This window comes from Betta splendens, chromosome 6, assembly GCF_900634795.4.
Source record: "Betta splendens chromosome 6, fBetSpl5.4, whole genome shotgun sequence".
NCBI lineage: Eukaryota > Metazoa > Chordata > Actinopteri > Anabantiformes > Osphronemidae > Betta > Betta splendens.
The window spans coordinates 19,159,743-19,180,338 of record NC_040886.2 but is presented as its reverse complement, the minus strand read 5'-3'; the positions used below and the strand labels follow the sequence as shown (position 1 = coordinate 19,180,338).

General features: G+C 50.0%; 1 protein-coding gene across 4 annotated transcripts; it reads right to left on the bottom strand.

The window, feature by feature from the left end:
• Nucleotides 1-10: 10 nt before the first annotated feature.
• znf609a (zinc finger protein 609a) lies at nt 11-18,142 on the bottom strand. Of its 4 annotated transcripts, XM_029152455.3 has the most exons (11): nt 17,766-18,142; nt 16,420-16,471; nt 16,102-16,345; nt 8,065-8,895; nt 5,672-5,885; nt 5,045-5,132; nt 2,609-4,754; nt 1,999-2,374; nt 1,472-1,804; nt 1,312-1,390; nt 11-743 (listed from the first exon to the last, which is right to left on the bottom strand). In XM_029152455.3, the coding sequence occupies exons 4-10, from the start codon at nt 8,773-8,775 to the stop codon at nt 1,317-1,319; spliced, it is 3,942 nt and encodes a 1,313-aa protein (XP_029008288.1). In that variant the 5' UTR covers nt 8,776-8,895; nt 16,102-16,345; nt 16,420-16,471; nt 17,766-18,142; the 3' UTR covers nt 11-743; nt 1,312-1,316. The 4 variants fall into 4 exon arrangements, with proteins under 4 accessions (XP_029008288.1, XP_029008286.1, XP_029008289.1 ...); XM_029152453.3 differs by having other exon boundaries at nt 16,197-16,345; nt 16,420-18,142; XM_029152456.3 differs by lacking the exon at nt 16,420-16,471.
• Between the last annotated feature and the right edge of the window lie 2,454 nt (nt 18,143-20,596).

Here is a 20,596-nt window from a genome sequence, read left to right as displayed (position 1 = left end):
GACACGAAGGTCGTTCCACCAGCTACAGGTTTAATATCAGATCAACAACAGTAGAAAAACAGAAGCAGAGGCTACTAGACAAAAAAAGAGTAGGAAATTCAACAGCATCCAACAGGCTCTTTAAAATAATTCCTCTGTACAGTATTTACACACACGCGCACACACACATACACAGTACAGTACAGCTACACTCTGAGGAGGAGGAGGAGGATGAGGGGAAGGAGCTGCCCACTTCCTGTCAGTCCATTGCAGCTTCAATTCACACTCTGCCCTCCTACTGGTCCATCCTCCTCCGCCCACAGCATTTATATTTTCAGTTAAGCTCCAGACAGCTGATTCTGGTTCAGAGGGGTCAGAGGTTACACACACAACGACTGAGGGTTAGAAGACATTGGTGAAATGGAAAATATAAAACCGGTGAAATGTGAGACAGGCTGTGAAACGCCACAGAAATGAAGGCTCTGCTGTGACTGTCCCCTCCATTTGAATCGTCCCCCCTTAAAGACAACAACAGCAGCATCTCAGCGTGATTTGTGTCCTGAGTCTGCTGCCTCCTCCCAGAGAACTGGTGGTGCTGTCTGGACCCAGCAGGACAGTCAGCCCGGTCCAGCAGGACAGCCAGCTGGAGCCCCAGGCGGGGAAATCAAACGTTCAAACGCCACTGGACTGATGATGAAACAGAAACGTCAGGTGATCCAGTCACATGACTCCAGGCTGGGCAGAGGTCGGCCAGTCAGGTGTGCCTGCAGACAGGTGAGAGGGCAGCTACCTTTTACACATTCACATTATGTATATGACGTCACAATTTACAACATTAAATAATATAAAACAATGAACCATTCACGGTCACTGTCATTTCTGCTCAGGACATATATTAATTCCTGGATCATGGTGATGTGATTCACTCCGTTACTGTGCAGGCCAATATTTGCTTGGAGATTCAGAGTGGCCAAAGTGAAACCAAAGTGAGCTGAGCCGAGCACCTATGCAACAGGTGGCTAAACACTAGGTGGTGCTGCAGACAGAGCCGGGTAGTGGCATATACACAACCTTAGGGCTTTACACCTGAATGCGTCTGTCTGGAGCACATGGCCTGACCCCTACAGCACCCCATTCCAGCCCCAGGGACAGTTTCAGGACAGCAAGTATCGCGTTGAGTATTTGATGTGTTTCAATCATCTGATTCAAGTAATAAACTCACACTACTCACCACTCTTTGTGGTTAAAGCAGGACCAGGTCTGGACTTAAACCGAGTCAGCACCTGAGCTGATGCTGCACATGATGACGAATCACATGTAACAAACACTTACCGGTCTCACCTCCGTGGGGGGGGGTACATGGACGGGGCGGACGCATGTTGGCTGGCAACGATGGCTGATGAAGAGAGGCCTGGGACCAAGACAAGGCATCAGCAGCGTTTAGGCGCGTTCCTATAGAGACGTGTGGACAGTGTGTGTGTTCCTGTCTCACCTGAGGCGTAGGACAGGTCGTACTGTCCCGACAGCAGCGGGTACGGGCCCAGGTGATGGTGGGAGGGCAGGATGCGCTGGGAGGGGGAGGATCGCGGCCGGTCGCCCTCCCTCTCCCGTTCCCGGTCTCGCTCCCGCTCGTGTGGCGTCTTGCTGTCCTGCATGGACGGGGACTTGCTCTTGTACTGGCTGGCGTGCTGCTGAAGCAGGTCCAGAGCTTTGGCCTCGCTGGGAGGCTTCACCGTGGGACTGGACCTGGAGGCCTTCTCGCCCTCCTCCCCCGACGCCACCTTCCCTCCATAGGTGAAGGGGTAACTGGCGGAAAGGTACGACCCTGGAGAGCAAGCAGAACCATATACTTAGATGACCATGATTCCTACACAAAAACCAAAAGCTACAGAGGGGCAGTGAGCAGGTGGGATCATAAATGTACAGGCAAAGTATGACAGGAAGGTCTTAACGCTGAGCCTCCGGTGGACTCGGAACCGCTGCCACACAAGCTCAGACACTGAGGCCTGCGCTCCTTACCAGGGTAGTTCTGCATCATGACCGACGGCATGCCCCTGTAGCCGGGGTGGCTGGCTTCGTAGCCAGGGCTGTAGCCGTAGGGCCCGTGCATGTAGGGCATGTAGCCCTGGTGCTGGGCCAGGGGAGAGGAGAACTGCATGTGGGTCGGCCGCGCCTCCTTCACTGGCCCTCGGTGCTCCTCTGAAGGCTGCGTCCTGCCCTCCGCCCCCTCCTTCACCTCGTCTCTCTGGAGGCCGTCTTTAGGCCGCAATCTCTCCTCTTTCCCTTTTCGGTCTCTGTCTCGCTCCCTGTCGTCCTTCCACCTGTCGTCCTCCTGCAGTTTGGCCGGTTCTGAGTACTTGCTGGGGTACACGTATGGCCACGAGCGCGAGTCCTCCTGCAGCAGCAACACAAATGCAGTCATTTCGGACTGATGCTGTTCTTCTTCCCACAGCTCTAACAATAAGAGACTTATTTAAACGTTTGTAGTTATTGGTTTAAGCACTTCCTCTTCTAAAAATGTGATTAAATTATTTGTGACATTTTTGTGAATTTGTGCGCTCATTTATATGTTTGACATCATTAATAAGATGATGATGGAAAACACGCTGCCAGGACTGTCTGAACGTACCTGTCTGTACCACACGGCGGGCTCCAAACCGGCTGGCCGGCCGGGCTCCATCGCTTTGGCCTCCTCCTTCACGTGATGTCCTGCTTCACTCAGCTTCATCTTCAGACCCTCAGGTTGAGTGTTTGCAGCCTTGGGGTCCTCCCCCTTGGCCATGATGACTGACTTGGTCTGCTCCGATGCTGGCAGCGGCTCCTTGGCCTTGGCAGCGTTCAGCCCTCCTTTGGTGGGCAGGTCTGTGAGGCTGGGAGCTCTGGACAGGTTGGGGGGGACAGAGGCTTTCTGTTTCCACTCCTCCTTCCCTCCCATGTCTCGCTCCTTGGCCTCGGCCTTCTTATCAGCCTGCCGCTGCCTGTCCTCGTACTGCTGCCGTAAGGCAGGATTAGAGGCCAGCAGGTGGGCGTGGTACGCCTGGTCGGCCGGGTACGGGTACGGGGGGACGTAGTACTGGCTGTAGTACAGAGGCTGGGTGTACATATTGGAGCGTTGCTGGATGACCGATGGCTGCGGAGGCCCTGGCTCCACCTTCCTCTCCTCCTGAGGCTCCACCTTCACTTTGCCTTCTTCCAGTACCTCCGGCTCCTCCTCCTTCTTAACCTTCCCCTGAGCAGCCTCCACATGAGGAGGGGCTGTTGGCACAGTCCCTGGGCTGGGGTTGGGGTAACTGGGGGAGTAGTAGGCGTCGTAGATGGGGTAGTAGGGCGACTCCTTACTCGGAGCCTGTGGAGGAAACAACGTCTTCTTGGCAGCTTCACGAGGGCCCTGGTCAGGCTCAGCTTTGACCTTCGCCGCCTCCCTCCCCTCGCCGTCCTCCCCTGCGTCAGATATGTCAGAGTAGGCCGGGCTGCTGGTTTTGACGGAGGCATTGTCTGCTCCGTTCTGGTTGAGGTGGAGGGGGGGCGCGAGGCCGGCCTCCATCCTGCTGGCCACGCCGATGGACGGGCTGGGGGCGTTGTCTGAGAAGCTGTAAACCTTGTCGGCCTCCGCCTTAATGCTGGCCAGCCGGCTCTGTTGGGCTTCCGTGGACCCATTGAGCAAAGCGTCTGACACCTCAGTATACGTGGCCTCCTCTGGTCTCCCCCCCTTACCCATGGCCTTTGGGCTGTCCCCCTCTCTCCCTCCCTCCCTCCTCTTCTTGTCTTTCTTTTTCTTATCCTTGGTGACCACAGGGCTGGAGGCTGGATCAGCTGGGGGGGGCGGTTTGGGTTGGATGCCCTTCAGCTGGGGGCTCTTAGGTACAGACTGTACCACTGAGCCCAAAGCAGGCGAGGAGGCTTGCATGGGGGCGTATGGTGAGGGGGCTCCTGGAGCAGACGGGGGCCCAGGACGGGTTGGCTTTAAGCTCTTCTGAGTCACTTTATCAGATTTTCCCCCTGCCGCTGTCTTCTTGGCCTTCCTGTCATCCAACCCATCGTTGCTGGCATCATCAGTCAACCCCCCCTCCTCCCCACCGTCCGTCACCTCGGGCTCAGCATCCCCACCCTTCTTCCTCCCCTTGGAGGTCAGCCTCCCTGATGAAGGAGAGGGCGCATCAAAGCCCCGTCCTTTAGGTGTGGTGGAGCGGGCGGGGGAGATGGCGGCACCGTTGCAGGATGTGGGGTCAGGAAGTGAGGTGGGGTCGTCCCCGTATTCACTGTCTCCATCCTGGTCCAGTCGCACGTCCTCGTCATTGTGGGCGTGAGCCTGGTGATACTTCAGGCCGTTGATGTGCTTGTACTTCTTGTTGCAGTTGGGGTGGGGACAGTCGATGAGTATGGGTGAGGGGCAGGTCCGGTCCACCTGTGGTGGGGGCAGAGGCTCGGGTTTACCCCCGGGCAGGGGGGTGGCAGTGCCCGTGGAGTTGGTTCTCATGCGTTTGGAAGCCTTGGTGTCCTCAGAGCTGGAGGTGGGCTCCATGTCCGAGGCTGGCTTGGTCTTCCTCTTGGCGGAGGACGGGCTGGCCTTCACGTCCTCCACGCCGCCGGCCGTCTGGCTGCCTCGCCGGCCTTTACTGTTGGCAGCAGCTCCCCGTGTCTTGCTGCTGCCGCTGCCTTTGTTGTCAGAGGAATTGCTGTTGTCGTTGATGGGCGTGTTGCCGCTTGGACGCATTCTCTTCCCTCGACCACGACCGCTTCTCATCTCTACGTCGCTGGTTGGAGACTCGCAGAACCTGAGAAGAGACAGGGAGACTGAACACCAAATAGGACATTTGGCTTTAACTGTGTATTGAGTGGAGCAGCCGGAGCCACATTACCACCAGCATCGCTGACAGCACCCAGAGCTTTGAATGTAATGAGGCAGAAATTTTAACAAGCAGATGTCGCTGAAGCCGTTCTACCGAGGCACCGGCTGTTGGGAACACCTGTAGCCGTTAGCTGGTAGCAGCGTCAGTGTGAAAAAGCACTTTCCCCAGACGCTCATTGTTTCATGCGTACCATGTAGTTGTTTGTGTTTCTGTACCTTGGTGGCGCCCAGTCATGTCTCGTGCAGTCCAGCAACGTTCCTACATACGTCTTGTTCCTCCAGGTGACGTTGACGACCAGCATGCCTATGACAGGCAGACACAGTTTACTGCACAGCTCAGAAACAGAAACCCTGCACCAGGAAACAGACGTGTCTTCTTTCTATCTGTAAAGTGAATTCTATATTTTAGTGGAACGGTTGACGTGTTTTCTAGACATTGTTAGAGGATCTGTGTGCACGAATGCAGACATCTGTCCATTTCCTTACTTAGAGCAGTGACAGGGAACCTCTGGGGGGACATGTTTTGAACCACTGGCCGTTCTCTCTGGACTTTAGTGGCGTGCCTGGGTTTAGTATGTAGGTTTGTGGCTGGCAGCCTTCCCCAGCCGAGCCTGCACTTGAGCCAACGCTGGGCTCACATGTTTAAAAGCATTACTACGCTGCTCCTGGAATAAGATGATGCTGGTGTTTAGATGAGCTGCTGACATCTGATAAAAAAGCAGCTGGTTCCACTGCTATGTATTAGCTTTAGCATAACTGTCATCGTCTTACATGAAGCTAACAAGAACATGGTTCATGTCAAGGAGGCTTCATGATGCGTTTTACTGGTTGTGTTGATCTCACCGTCCTCGGTCTCCTGCCACACGATGCCCTCCAGGTTGACGCTGGTACCCGGCTCGCAGGGTCCCAGGCACTCGGGCTCGGTTGCCAGCGAAGCATCCGCCGTGTTGACTGCTACAGAACGCGTGCGCACCATGATCTGCTCACACGGAGACGAGATGTCGCTGTTGGAGAGGAGGTGGAGAGGAGGAGCTGGGGTGGAGACCGGGGACTCCATCTGGAGGACACAGAGAGGATCGGTGACGGGCAGCTGAAAGGAATAAACATGCTGAGCTACACCACTGGACTTAGCTCACAATCCAGGACGTAGAAATGACACCAGCCGTCCATCTGGAGCCTGCATATTTCAAAAGGTGTTTTTTTTAACAGCTTTGTTGGACATTGACAGAAGTTCTTGTTTGTTCGTTACCTTTTCCATCAGGCATGTGTCCTTATTCTGACCTAACCCTGGACTTCTCTGTATAATATGTTTGAGTATCCTGGACTTCAACAAGAGACATTACAGTTACACACATGCCACAAAGTGGTGAACACAAGCTGTGACATCACAAGGATCCACTGTCAGTGGACGACACCAGCTTCCTGTGTGAGCACAGGTGAGTTAACTCTTAGCAAACAGGAGGGAAGCAGCTGGCATTAGGCCCAGTCAGGGGGTGCCGGGAAGGTCGTTACGTGTGCAGCACCAAGTAGAATAAAACACACAGTTTGATGGAGAACCGCAAGTGAGAAAGCTTGTGTTTCTGAGTTCCTCAACATCCTCCCAACTAAGACAAGCGGATGGGGGTGGGTGGAAGAGCCTGGAAGGCTCAGCAGCTGGTCAAGCACGTCTCTAGGTGGTAAGAAGGAATGGGGAGATCAACAGTCTGAGCTGGAAAAGTGGTCTCATGCTGCCTCCACAAAACTTGGGCTTGTGGTTGCTGGAGGCTCATCCCTACACTGTACGTACGGCGGTGTGGACCCATGTTGCAGGTCCACTGTGCCGTCGTTGACCTGTTTGACCTCGTTCTACAGACTGACACGCTTCACGCCGCAGGGTTCACCGACAGGCTAAATGAAGAACCCGTCATCAAGCTGCTAAGAACAACAACATGGCTGCGTGGAATGCTGGAAATCCCCGAAATCTCTCGCTGCTCTGACTAAATGGGGGGGCGGGGATGCTCGATCTCCTGCCATTGGCTGACAACTTTCACCTCCAGGACTGGGAAACACCGTGGCCTGCCTCATTCAGTCTCAGCAACAGGCCACATTCCTTCCAAGGTCGCTCAGTTGCAGATTTGAGCAGCTCTGCAGACTCGTATGCTGCAGACTCCACAGCAATCTGTCGGTCCACAGATCCTACAGCTGCGTCTGAAACAATTTGGGCCTCGTCCTGTTTGCTTTGGGTGAGTCCATGTTAAATATACGTTGAACTTGAGAGGTCGCATTGAAGCCAGGCTGAAATCTGTCACAACCCCCTGAAACAGTCCTCAAAGACCTAGAGTCTGTCTCCAAGGACCCGATGCAAGCAATATGTACAGTCCATCCTGCCAGGACCCAAAGGCTGGGACTAGTCAGGAGGACAGTGGAATGCCTGAGGGGGGGGGGCTCTTTGGAGGACGCCCACCATGACAGCGTAAGGGGGCTGGGTGAAAACAAGGCACAACTGTTATACAGGCGACTGTAGCTGAAGCTAAGCACCGTCCAAAACATCAATGGGAGAAAGTGAGCAGGGCGAGCTGTCCCAGGGTTCAGCCATGTTCAGGTTGACCTGTTCTGCTCACTATGTTTCTAGGACGATGGCTGCAGAGTTAAGCAGTCAGGGGGCTCATTAGCTTCTCCGAGGGCTTTACTTCAATTTGCTTTTCAGCTAAAGCACTTTTCCCAGCAGCCGACTCCAGAATGCAGAGTAGTCTGCTGACCTGCTAGCATGCAACAACCCCCAGAGAGGAGGAGCTGTTTGCTGTGCCGCAGGTGGAGACGCGGCCTGGACCAGAGCTGCTCATGCCTTCATACCATCCAGGCTAGAGGAAAAGCGGGACTGTGGTGGAATAAAATAATACAAACTACACTCAAAGTAAGAAAAAGACACATGAAACTACCAAAACCAGGTCTGCACATAAACCACAAAGGAAAGTGACAGATGGAAGCTTTAATGTTTGGACCAACAACCAAAGCCTCCATTTATTATGTACGAACCAATAATATTCATTTTATACTGAATGAAGATACAAGAGAAATAGCAATGAAATAATATTTACCTTTAATCAGTGTGATCTAATTTAGAGCTGGAGCAAAGCTCAAAGCTTTATATTTAAGTGAAGAACCAAAGTTATTGCCATTTTGTTGTCACTGAGTCTGTGTTCACTTAATTAAACATGTAGCACGCAGCGGTGGGACGCCCACCTGCTTCCTCTTACCTTCTCCCCACCGACAACTTTCTTCAGGTTCCGTGAGTCACTGCCATCCACGTCGTCCTGCTCTATCGTCATAGCAACAGGCTGGCCAATCCCTGTTGAGTCCAATGTCAAATTCCCAAGATGCTCGGCTGCAGTCAAATCAGGATTTTGTTGCCCGTCAAATGTTCCACCCCGAGGGGCCGCGGGTTCTTTCTCAGTGTTCCCTATTCCTCCGGCCCCAACCTCCATTTTATCTTTCTTGGTTTTCCCAGACACCCCATCCTTGTCCTTTTTCACAGCAGGGATGCTACGGGAGGGTTTACTTGACTTGTCACTTCCTTTTGAAGGGGTTGAGTTAGGGTTGTGGGGCGGCGGTTCCCCAGGAGCCCGACCCTGAACCTCCTTTTTGGCTCCGTCCAAAGCTGGGCCCTTTACACTGTCCTTAGAGTTTTTACTACGTTTGGATTTGGATTTGCTTTCTTTGCTCTGCACGGCAGCTACTGGACTAACAAACTTAATATTTTCCGGTAAAGCAGCCGTGGCGCTGGGAGGGGCAGCCATGCCGCCTCCCTCTTTACTGCTTGACATCTCTAGTTTGTCCTTCTCCAAGTCGGCCTCCAAGTCAATGATCAAATTGCCAACACCGATATCCCACTCATCGCCACTGTCGTATGTGTCCACCGCGTTAGAGTCCACACCTTTCCCGCCTGCAGGGCCGCTGCTGAGGGACATCTTAGTGGGAGCGCCCCGGAGCGACGCAGGAGGGCCACAGGAGGGCCGCGCTCCTCCCAGCCGCAGGACGCCTCCTCAAGGCTGGACCCCGCGCCTCCTGCCTGCTCCCCACATCGTGTCCTGCACACAGAAAAAGACAGAATCAACTGTCAGCCAATGACAGGTTGGATACTGGTCTCTGATGTTCATCACAGCTCAGGTCGGAACCAATCACAAGAAGCTGCACTTGGCTGGAATTAAACATCACGAAAAGGAAGAGAAACGGGAACATGAACAACAACCACAGCCAGGTTTCATGAAGCTGCAGCTTCCTCTATCAGGTTTAAGATCAACTCCTATAAAACAAGGAGAAATATGCAAGAATTTCATGTTCACACTGTCCAAAGAAAGGATGCAAAGCAGCAATAGTAGCTATTCTAATGTGTGTTTGTGTAGACGAGCAGCAGAAAGCTTCTCAGCTCTGGGCTCCTGTCATTCCAAAATGGGAAAACATCCTTTATGCTTCAGACTAATCGGCTTTGAAGCGTGTTTCTGGGTAAACACAGGCTGGCGCTGACGATGTAAAGGCCGTACAGACAGACACACGCATCCCTGCTCAGGTCAATTAGCATATGCACAGCGCGGGGTGACCCCCGACCTCTGACGACACAGGAGTAAGGGAAACACGCACAATGGACTGGAAACAGCACGAACAGACACATCTACATAATGCTTCCCATCTGAGGAAAGTGCCTTTGATTTTGTGCTCATCACACAATGTTGCTTTAAATAACAGGTTTAAACATTAATCATGAGTAAAAGTTGAGTTTTCTTGATTGACATAAACGTGTCAAGAGTCCTTGAATAAACATATCAAGTGAGCTTAAACCATTGTACTACAGCCACAAAAAATACAGCATGTGTTCACTGTCAGCCAGCGGTCGTGCTCCTGGACTTTTAATGCACTGTAGTTCCACACACTCACGTTCAAGCTGGGCCGCGGGGTTCCTCTCCCTAGTTGGGGAGGGAGGCCAAATGCCAACCCCCCCATGGATGAGAACAAGTGAATGGTGTGCGTGTGAGCATATATGTCAGAGTGCGTGGGTTCACATATGACTGAGTAGATGCTTGTGGGAGTGTGTGCGGTGTGGTTGGTGTATGAGGGGGTGGGGGGAGGATCTGCTGCCTGGGTGGTCTATTCGTTCTCCTGGTGAGCTCCCTACGGGCTGTGGGTCCTCGGCTCCATTCTGTGGGCTGACCCTACCACTGGGCGGAGTGTTTGCCTCTAGTTCTCCTGGGGTGGACGGCGTTGACCCAACAGTGGTCCGTTCTGACCTTAGGTGTTGTCTCTGCGGGTGCTGTGGTTCTGCCTGGGAGGTTCTATGTGGGTGACTCGCGCATTCATGTATATGAATGTATTTATGTACGCACACACCTTAACATTCTTAGTAGGATTCCTATTAATTTAACCATTAACAACAATACTGCAATTATTTACTTAGTAATGTGTTAATTGGTTACAAAAGGTGTATCTTTATTTTTTTGGGCCTATTTATATTTTGTTTTGCTTCATTGATTATTTGTTTTTAGAAGCTGGTTGTACTTCTAAGGGGACACTTACAGAGACAACAGCTCTTTTTCTAAAATGAAGTGACTCTAATGACGCATTCAGGCCCATCAGCGAGCTGGGGATCTGTTCCATGTCTGCAGGGGTGGAATTTAGCCAAGATGGAGGCTCCCATTTTATCCTTTACTCTGCAGTAAAGTGTAGGACGACAAAGCTCAAATAAAGGCACAGTATGAGTTGGGTTGTTCGTACTTCCTGCTCCTCATCGAGATCAACATCCTTGTAAACCCGTTGTTAATATAAGTACATAACATGCTACCAATCAGGCACTGGAGTCTCCTTCAACTGCACCTGAGCAGCTGAGGAGCAGATGGTCAGACAGGAGGTGAAACACTAATCCTCTGTTGCTTAGACGTCTGCAGACCACTGGGAGCACAGAAAGGCATGTTGATGCCTATTCACCCATTCAGTAGAGAAAACAACAGATGACAACACAAAAAATTGGAACGTTTAGATTATTATTGTAGGGCGACATTCTATGACAGACAGCTCCAATGCTGATGACCAGACAACGACAGCACAGGTCTACAGACGTAGTGCAGGCCGCTGCTTCTCCTGTGCTGAGCTGCTGGGTGCAGACCTGCACATTACCTCCTAAGCTGCTTGTGGTAAAATGACTGAGTGGATTAGCTTGTGGCATTCAGACTGCCGAGCTGTTCTCAGATCAGCCTTCCTGCTCAACTGCCTCTAACACCGGCCGGAGAACTGCCTCTTTATATGGAAATGAGCCTGAGACACTGCGGCCCGGCGATCCAGCCAGGCCTCACCCACAGCAAGACAAATCATCCAGGCTGCTCTGATGGAAACTTGGCTGGGACCACTCCACAACTCAATGCAGATGAGTCTGAACGCTAGTGAGCATCTTCTGACTGGGCTATAAACCACGCATCCAGACAGGGCCAGATATTAACAGGCTGTCTGGCTGCCCATGATTTACACCAGGCTTTGCTTCGCTACAGGGAGACTATAGTTCTGCGACAACGCCAGCTCTGGCTGAGTAGGTCCTGCTGCCCTGGCTCCGCATGCACCTCTGGTAAACCGGTTTTTGGTAAAACTGGTCAATTATTAGAATGTACATTTGTTTATGCAACTAACTAATAATAAAAAATCCCAGGAAACGGTATCTGGATTCACTTATTGATTCTCACTATATTGTGCCTTAAAGTCTCTACACAGATAAAGCCCCAGTATACACGTCAGTTCTTTAGGTAGCTACTCACAGGATGTGTCTGTATTTACTGCAAAACAACCACAAAGTGGAAACAACCGATGTCAAAGTAACATTAAACCACCTACGTTCTGAATGATAAACATGTCTGTAGGTCCCACTCCTGTAACTGAATGTAACTTAATGCCAGTAAGTGGCCTGAAAACAAACACTTCTAAATGTCATGCCATCATTTTAAAGCCAACATCATGAGAAAACTGACACTGAGAAAAGGCGGTGGTTGACTCCAGCATTATTTAATTTTGCAGCAGATGACACAACTTCACTGTGAATGACAGTTGCACAGACTAATCAGCACTTTGACAATCTCAAGATAATAAGTCCACTGAAACACACAAAGGTTCTGTTTACCCTGTTCTGCTAGTGTGTTGTGTCAAATATCAGGAGCTCCTGGCTTGAATGGAAAATTATGACTCTGAACAACACAATTATAGAGCTGCTTCATCTTATTCCATTTGCTTTGGTAGAGTTTCCAATAAATTTGCTTATGAGGGCAATCCCAAACTTAAGGTTTAGAAATACAAAAAAACAATCATTATGTATGATATTTACATCATTTTAAAAAGGTAGGCATATTATTCATTCTCCTACATAATCGCCATTTCATTCAATGCATCTTTGAAGAGGCTGTGGCAGTTTTAGAATGCCCATGTCATACCGGTTTGCCGCCATGAGTTGAAATTCAAGGTTAATGGAAAGACCCCAGTAAAGCGGATTGGTTGTTACATGCCACCAGCCCTCTGCTGTAGACTGAAACTGGAAAGGCATGCTGGGACAATATACTTCATTCAGCAATGGCACAAACTAACTCAGGACACTGACACAGCGTCAGTTTGGTTTGGTTTTAAAAGGCCCAGTCCACCCAAGTGTCAGCTTGGATGTTTACTCACTGCTGTTTAACTTTGATAGAGGCTGCCAACGCACCAAGTACAAGATCAAAAACGGCTGAAGCACTCGTCGAGGAGAAAGGACCAATCTCTATAAATGCTACATGTATTGTACCGATTAAAAGGAAACCAGGCCATGGTTTAGACGAATGTGACGAGGCAGAGCTCTCAAAGCCACACTTTGGGTCTAAGACCACAACGACTCCTTGATGTGCCTGCAGAGGATTAGCTGCTTGTCTAAACGGGAGTCAGTTAGAGGAAGACCTGTCAGCCAAACTACACTACTGCTACACTACTACAGTGTCAGTCTGATGGAGGCCGACACCTGAGCAACACTGCAACTTCACACACAAACCAGTGAATACACAGTTCGTATCAGTCTCTCAACTAAAAAAATTGAAGAACAGCCACATGAAGTGGTTTCCTCCCATTAACTCGCTGTTGGAACTTCTGCTGCAGCATCTCAACCACAGCAAGGTGGTCTGTGAACCCAAGGATACACTGGACCACATTCATGATGTCTGCCACGCTCAGGATACGAACAGTAGCTCAGTGACAGCAGGCAGATTATTGAACGATCCAACATTGATTAGTACCATCCATGTTTACAGACTTAAACACAAGGTGATTAAGACCAGATTCAGCATCAAGTTAACCTCATAACGTTAATTAAGGTATAACTGTTTTTTCAGAGCTGGATGATCTCCAAACACCTTATTAACACTTACAGCTATTTGTTTACAACATGACACTTGAGGACTGGAGGAAGTGAAAGTTAAACCTCAACATCTGAGCACATGAATCACATTGTTCAGGCTTTGAACAAAAGGGGACGTCCTCCATGTTGTGGGCGCAAAACAATCACCTGCAGAATTGTCTCATGCAACTGATTCTGCCAGTGGTGGGAAAAACCCGCATCCTGTTTCAGCACAAATGTGAGAAGTACACGTGTCCTCACACAAGACTGGAAACGTGATTAGCGCCTATGACAATGATCAGAAGCCTAGTTTTGTGAATGTTCAATACACATTTCCACAAAAACAGCCAACAACAACGGTGCTGTTCAAATGTGGCTTCACGCTGAAAACGTCCATGTGATCATGTTGTTACTTTCTACTTCACAGAAACAACCCTTAGTAGGCAAAAAAGCACCACAAGACCTTTAGTAAAAGGCATGGGGCACAACCAAAGCACAGAACCTTTGCATGCCAGTGTTTGGTGTCGCCCCGTCTCTGCTGGGTCAGCCTGTTGACCTGTTCAGCTACTCATGTCATTTGTCAACAGTGACAACTCTAATCCAATATGTACAGAGCAACGCTTACAGGAGTGTGAAACAATAGGGACTGAGCTTCCTTCCATCCAACACCTGTACAGATCCAGGCTCAGAAAGTAAGCATCACTTCTGACCCCACACACAAACTATTTAAGCTCCTCCCCTGTGGCAGATTTCACAGAGCTATAGCCACCAGGAGCACCAGACACAGATTCATCATCTTCCCCCAGACTGTGGGGAAACAGAACAATGAGTCAGTGCACTAACCATAAATGTCCAAAAACTGTGAATGTGATATAGTGTAAATAATTACACATTACACATAGTACACATTAATAAGTAGAGAGTACGAACTGACAGAGCTGGACCAACTCAAATTCCGGGCTTGTCCTGTATGAACTTTGCAATAAAGCTGATTCTAAAATTAGGCACACCTGTACAGGTAACAGTCGTAGCAACACAATGAGAGATGACCATTATCCACTAAACAGCAAAGAAACTCTACCATATTTTCCTTGCTGTGGGACTAATAAAGGCATTCTATTCTATATTTATTTCCCATAGACTGAATTTGTGTGGAATAAGAAAATACCAGAGTTGGCGTAAGTGTTGTCAGAAATAAGAAATGGTCTATGTGTCTCACCCAGAGGCCCTCTGGAAGGACACCGGCCGGGCCTCACATCCACGCACACTTGGGTCACGCATCTCTTTCCTAGCACCATGACATGTTATGTAGGTGCAAAATACTGCTATATCCTAAATGCTAAAGCTTCCAACACAGAATGAAAAAAAGCATAACTCAGAAATTATTTCATTAATAAACAGAAGTAGTATTAACCACAGATGGAAATATGTGATATGACAAATGAGTCATTAGGGCTGAACTGGTGAACCTGAATGGAGTAAAGCTGTAAAGATTGTACTGTTGCAAACACAGCAGCCCTTTGTTCACTGTACCTCAGCAGCTCAAGCAGGCAGGGCAAGTTTCTAAAACACTGGTAATAAACGTGTATTACATGTGTTTAAAGCTGTGGAGAGATACGAAGCCAATCACTCTCGAGCTTTCAATGAATTGTTTTATAGAGCAGTAAAAAATGTAAACGTGAATAATGAGGAGTGACTAGAACCTGTATCAGTAGCCACATACACTAGGACGCTCCACCTTATCCATCACAGCATCTACAAAGCATCTGCGTTGTAGCAACTCCAGGAGAAACTGCTCTGGGATCAGACACATTGACACTTATTTATCTGGCAGCCTGCAACATCTCAATATGCATTAATACTGTTAAACTGTGAAATAGGTATCCATCTGCCTTTTGGCTGGCCTCCCCAGATGAGCAGACAGATTGGCCCTTTTGGCCCTCCTGAAGGTGTCCTCCCCCAGGGCAGACTGGGTTGGTGATCACAGCACAAGACGTTACGTAGAACTGCTCTGATGTGCGATAACATTGGTACTTACAATATATAAACTGAAGCCCAAGTGTAAACTATAACATGGTTGATGAGAGTTGTTTGTTTGCTCGTATGACACAATCACGTCGGTGACCAACAGGGGGCGCTATTGATCAGTACCGAGCTGACAGATGAGTGTGGGGCTGGACCCAAATATTAAGATATTTAAACATTTAATTATAACATTAGAATATCAATTTGTTTATTTGCGTGTTTGTTGAGTGTGTGAATGAGCAAAGGACTAAGCGCTGATAGCCCAGCTCCTACAGGCGACAGTGCATTGAACCAGCAACGCGATTTCTCCAGACCCAACATAACAGATCTGTCTGGGTTCTGCTCAACATAGTTGCTGAGGGTTACCAGGAATGATCCCCCCTCACCTGCCAAAACAAGGCTTCAGAGAGTCTACAAAAATTAAGTCTTTTTTCTTTTCTTTTTACAAATACATTAATTAAGGCCAACAATGTTTCTATTGTAGAGCACAGACCTTGATCTAATGAGAATGTGCTGCTAAGTTCAACTAAGGCACACCTCACTACTGTTAGTAGTAAGAAGAGTCATGAAAAATATTTGTAATAAACTAAATTAAATCTAGCACATGTCTGATATTATTTGGAAGAGCTGTGACTACTAATGTACAACCAGGAGGAAATGCAACGAACAGATGAACAAAATGAATGTGTCCAAACCGGAATCAGCCCTGTGCTGCATAGACTCACCACATCACGATCAGCTGAGAGAGATGGATCAGATAAAACACAGCAGCATGTGCACACGCTGACACAAGAAAGTTACTCATCTGTAGTGTATTGTGTTGATACGGCAGAGTCACTACTCTTCCATATCAACAGTTGGAAGTTTGTGTCCTTTCTCTCACCAACTTCTCAACAGGTGCCCTTGTCTCAAGCAGTCGCCTGCTCACATGACTGTCAAAGGAATTCCTCCTGTCCTCAGCAGCTTCGCCTCATCTACCTGCTGGTACCCGAGCTCCTCTCAGACTCAGACACCGGCAGCCACCGTCTGGGAACTGTCCACCTTGGCAGGCACTGATCAGCTTGTTTTCAGGTTACTCAGCGAGCAGGACACACTAAACAGCTGCTCCCGGATCACCACCAGGTTTACTGTCAAGAGAACACAATGGTCTGTGGTCTTCATCCCAGTCCAACCAGTTAGCTGCTGGATGGCTATCACTTACCTTCATGAAGGAACTTCTGGTCCCAGTTACTACCGTTGGAGGCCTTCAGTGCCTCATTGAGCGTTATGCAACCACAGCAGCGTTATATTAGGTCAGATTTATAGTGCATTGGTTTATTAACTGAATCTTCTTTTCTCCACTTTCAAACGTTGTGGTACCAATTACAAATTAAAGGCAACTTCGAAGCCTATCTTACAGGACGTGATTAGATAGCATTGCCATTAGCCTGGATCCTGACCACCAGGCCTTCGCCTGTTTAGGTGAGATTAGTGAAGGTGCTAGTGCTGCTAGTGAGAGTTACACACTAACTAAGCGCTCAGGAGCAGAAATCTGCCTTGAACGCACCGGTTCCTCGAAGCTAACTAGCCTAGCTACCGTTAGCACAATCTACGGTAGGCTAGCTGCTTGTGGCTAGCTCGTTAGCTGCCCTTTAGCGCAAGCTAACACACACAAATAAAGTCGAGCAGTTACTTTACACGCACAACATTTGTTTCAAAGAAACAAAACATCAACAACGAGGAAAATGTAACTGCTGAGCGGAACTTGTGTGGCTACGCCGAGGCCCAGCGGGGCCCGCTACAAGGCTAGCGAGACCCATTATCGGACGCTACGCTGCTTAGTCGTCCTGCTAGTATTTTGAAGAACCCACAGTTAAACGGAGAAAAAGCGATCAGCTCCACGACAGACGCAGTGACATTTAGGGGAGAGGCTACAGACGTCAACACCGAGCTAAACGCCCCAGTACCGCGGCTCATAGGGGGCTTTTACCGATGCTGACCCGACGTCCTACATGTCGTGTGGACAATTAACGATGCGGCGCTCTCCAACCTCCTGTCAACGGCATACATCCATTATCGGACAGGGGTTCTATTCTTCTTTTGTGGTTGTTTGTGTACCTTTTCTGCTTTTTACACAATACCAGACATTACACCACAAGAGACCCCGAGGATTTATGGAAATAACGGCCAGGGAATATTAAAATACGCCGAAACGTCCTAAAAACACACTGAACGAACCAGCGCCCGTTTAAACGGACATGTAACGGCTAACACGACTACACGTCACGAGATCAGCGCCACAGAACCGACGAAGCGCGTCGGCCAACGGGCTTTAAATCGGTTAAACGGCGCGGACGCGGTCGACCAGTCTCTGCAGGCGACCAAAAACCACAGGTCAGACGGGGACGTGTCCGATGATGGACCCACGCCTCTTAGCTCCCCGGTCTCTCCAGACAAAGACGGCAGCTAGCCTACTGAGCTAACCCAGGGATAGCAGCAGGCGAGCCCGCGTTTCACAAATTGAATCCAAAACTCGCAAACAAGGCCGAGTTCCTCGAGTCCACTTACCCCGTCTAGAATCCCTATCCGACCAAGGTTCATGTGCACTCCATAGGTTCCAGTAATCCCAGTAAAACAGCCAAGGCTCCTAAACCGAGCAGGCAGAGACCAGTCAACGTGCTCCCAGCTCACTGGACCGCAGCCATCACACGCTCACATCCCGCAGAAAACAGAACAGCGGGGATCTCCGGCATTCCGGAGTCACTGCTCGGGCCTGGACCAAAGAACGCCTAATACCAGGTATTCCATGACTGCGCGTAGTACTCCCAGATATTCCGGATCCGCGTTGTCCCCGACAACAGGGGCACGGACGGCGACAGACAGATAAACAGCACCGAGGGCTAAATGGCTGTTGGGTACAAGGCAGCAAAGCCTGGAGCCTGGATCCACGGACTCACTGGATCTGGACGCGACTGGCTGGTGTGGAGCCTGGATCCACGGACTCACTGGATCTGGACGCGACTGGTTGGTGTGGAGCCTGGATCCACGGACTCACTGGATCTGGATCAGAAGCCTGGGTGTAGATTAAAGTGGAAATGTTTTACTGCACTACTGTATTAGACTGTGGCCTGGTAGCATCAGCCTGGGAATGTCCCCGGTGCATTTCCTGCATCTGACTGAGAGATCCCACGCGTCTTTCCTTCCTGCTGCTGTCAGACTTTAAACCTCTAACACGGTGCACATTTCCACCACTCTGCCTGTCTGGGGCGCACGGCTGCCATTGCATCATACTAACGTGTTGAGATACTGTAGCAGGGCAGACGTGCAGCACTCTGTGTTTACTGTGCCCCTGGACAAACACACATGGTGTAATCAGAGCACGTGGAGGAAATCAGAGATGCACCAGAATCTGTCCGTTTGATGGTTTGGTCTAATTAAACGTTGTTAAATCCACTTGGTTCATGGGGTTGAACCAGCCTGTCAGTGTTGGATGTGCAGATGTCCTGCCCCAGTTCGTATCTCTCTTTTGATTTGAGCTTCACTGACTAAGTGACTGAAGTTCTGCTTTCACAGGAGCTACATCTGCCACAGAGGCCCAGCTCACCACTCAGTTCCTCCTTGGTTTAACTACAGCTGATGCTTCATAACGTACAGAGCGGTTGGGGTGAGCTTGTCTGTTGTCGTCATCCTGTTTAACACGCTCTGTCCTCAGACAGTTTGCCTCAGCTCTGCTCTTTGTGGTTCAGAACTAGAGTGTTGCAGTGGGGCTGTAACACGTCACTGTTTACCGTGTGAAAGTCCATTCTGCCATTTAGAAGCAGTAAAGAAGAAAACTCTCATTAATCGACTGTTATTTTTACTGTACTCATTCTTGGGGAGAATTATTTCTCATATGATTCATAGTCTGGTGTCATAAATTCCCCCAGATGCCAAAACCCTGGAAGGAATTATGATAAAATTAACCTTGGCTGTCCAGAACCACTGGATCCTCATGAAGGTCTAGTGATACATAAACTTGGTAATGGCATCTGCTTAGAAATGTCATGTTTCACGCCATGTCCTGTTTGTCATGATTCATGTCATCTGGCACATCCTGTTTTATTTTGTTAACTTCCTGTCACTCTCCGGTTCTCATTACCCACACCTGTTGCCAATCAGTAATTAGTATCAGTATATAACCTCCACCTCTCACAGACTCCAGTTGCCAGATTGTCGTGTTTCATCAGTGTCGCGTGTTTCTTCAGAGTTCCGTGCTTCCCGTGTTTCGTGCTCCTCGAGTTTCGTTCGTGTTCTTTGTTTCGTGCACCTATGCCTGATCCTCTGTAACCGCCATCTGTTACCGAACCTGGACTAACTAACTGACCGTGAGTTTTGCCTGATCCCTGCCTGTATTTCTGCCGTGAACCTTTCGTGTATGACCTGGACCGTCTGACCCTGCCGTGGGAAATAAACCTCTGTTTAACCACTATCCTGCCTCCGTGCTGTGCATGTGGGTCCGCCGCCTGCCCCAAGCCTGACAGAACAATCTGGCCACACTTGGACCCAGCCAGCACTTAGCCTCCGGTCAGGTCAGTGACTGTTTTTTTTTTCCCTTGTGTTCGTACGGCGAATATTCTTCTCCCGAGGGAGCATGGAATTCACCTGCGCCGAGCTACCCAGCGACCTACGTGATTATTTCAAGATCCTCGCGGAGGATTACCGACGGGCGATTAACCCGGAGAACCAGCGTAGCGCCGTTGAGGTGGCGATATTGACGCTGGAGGACGATGACAGCGCGTTAGAGCGCCCCAGCGTTCGTCGCCTCTATGAGCGGCTGTGCGCGAGGTACGAGGAGTTAAGCGACGCGCTCCGCACCACGCCAGCGCCGGTCGCACCGCCGATGGTTTCGGTTTCCTCCTCCCAGCCCCGTCGGACCGTCGTGTCTGCACCAACCTGCCCAGCTCCATGGTTGTTCCGCTGGGAGGATTTCCTGCACTCACGCGGTTCCCAGTCTCCAGTTCAGCCGCGCGCTGTTCAGTCTCCAGCTCAGTCGTGTGTTGCCCAGTCTCCAGCTCAGTCGTGTGTTGCCCAGTCTCCAGCTCAGTCGTGTTTTGCCCAGTCTCCAGCTCAGTCGTGTTTTGCCCAGTCTCCAGCTCAGTCGTGTTTTGCCCAGTCTCCAGCTCAGTCGTGTTTTGCCCAGTCTCCAGCTCAGTCGTGTTTTGCCCAGTCTCCAGCTCAGTCGTGTTTTGCCCAGTCTCCAGCTCAGTCGTGTTTTGCCCAGTCTCCAGCTCAGTCGTGTGTTGCCCAGTCTCCAGCTCAGTCGTGTGTTGCCCAGTCTCCAGCTCAGTCGTGTGTTGCCCAGTCTCCAGCTCAGCCGTGTGTTGCCCAGTCCCCAGCTCAGCCGTGTGTTGCCCAGTCTC

Bases quoted from the DNA above. Each gene is read 5' to 3' on its own strand.
- znf609a (XM_029152453.3), bottom strand. From the start codon at position 8,775: ATGTCCCTCAGCAGCGGCCCTGCAGGCGGGAAAGGTGTGGACTCTAAC. The intron at 5,886-8,064 runs GTAAGAGGAAGC...TGTGTCCTCCAG, and splicing joins AAGTTGTCGGTGGGGAGAAG to ATGGAGTCCCCGGTCTCCAC. The intron at 1,805-1,998 runs GTAAGGAGCGCA...CTTGCTCTCCAG, and splicing joins CATGATGCAGAACTACCCTG to GGTCGTACCTTTCCGCCAGT.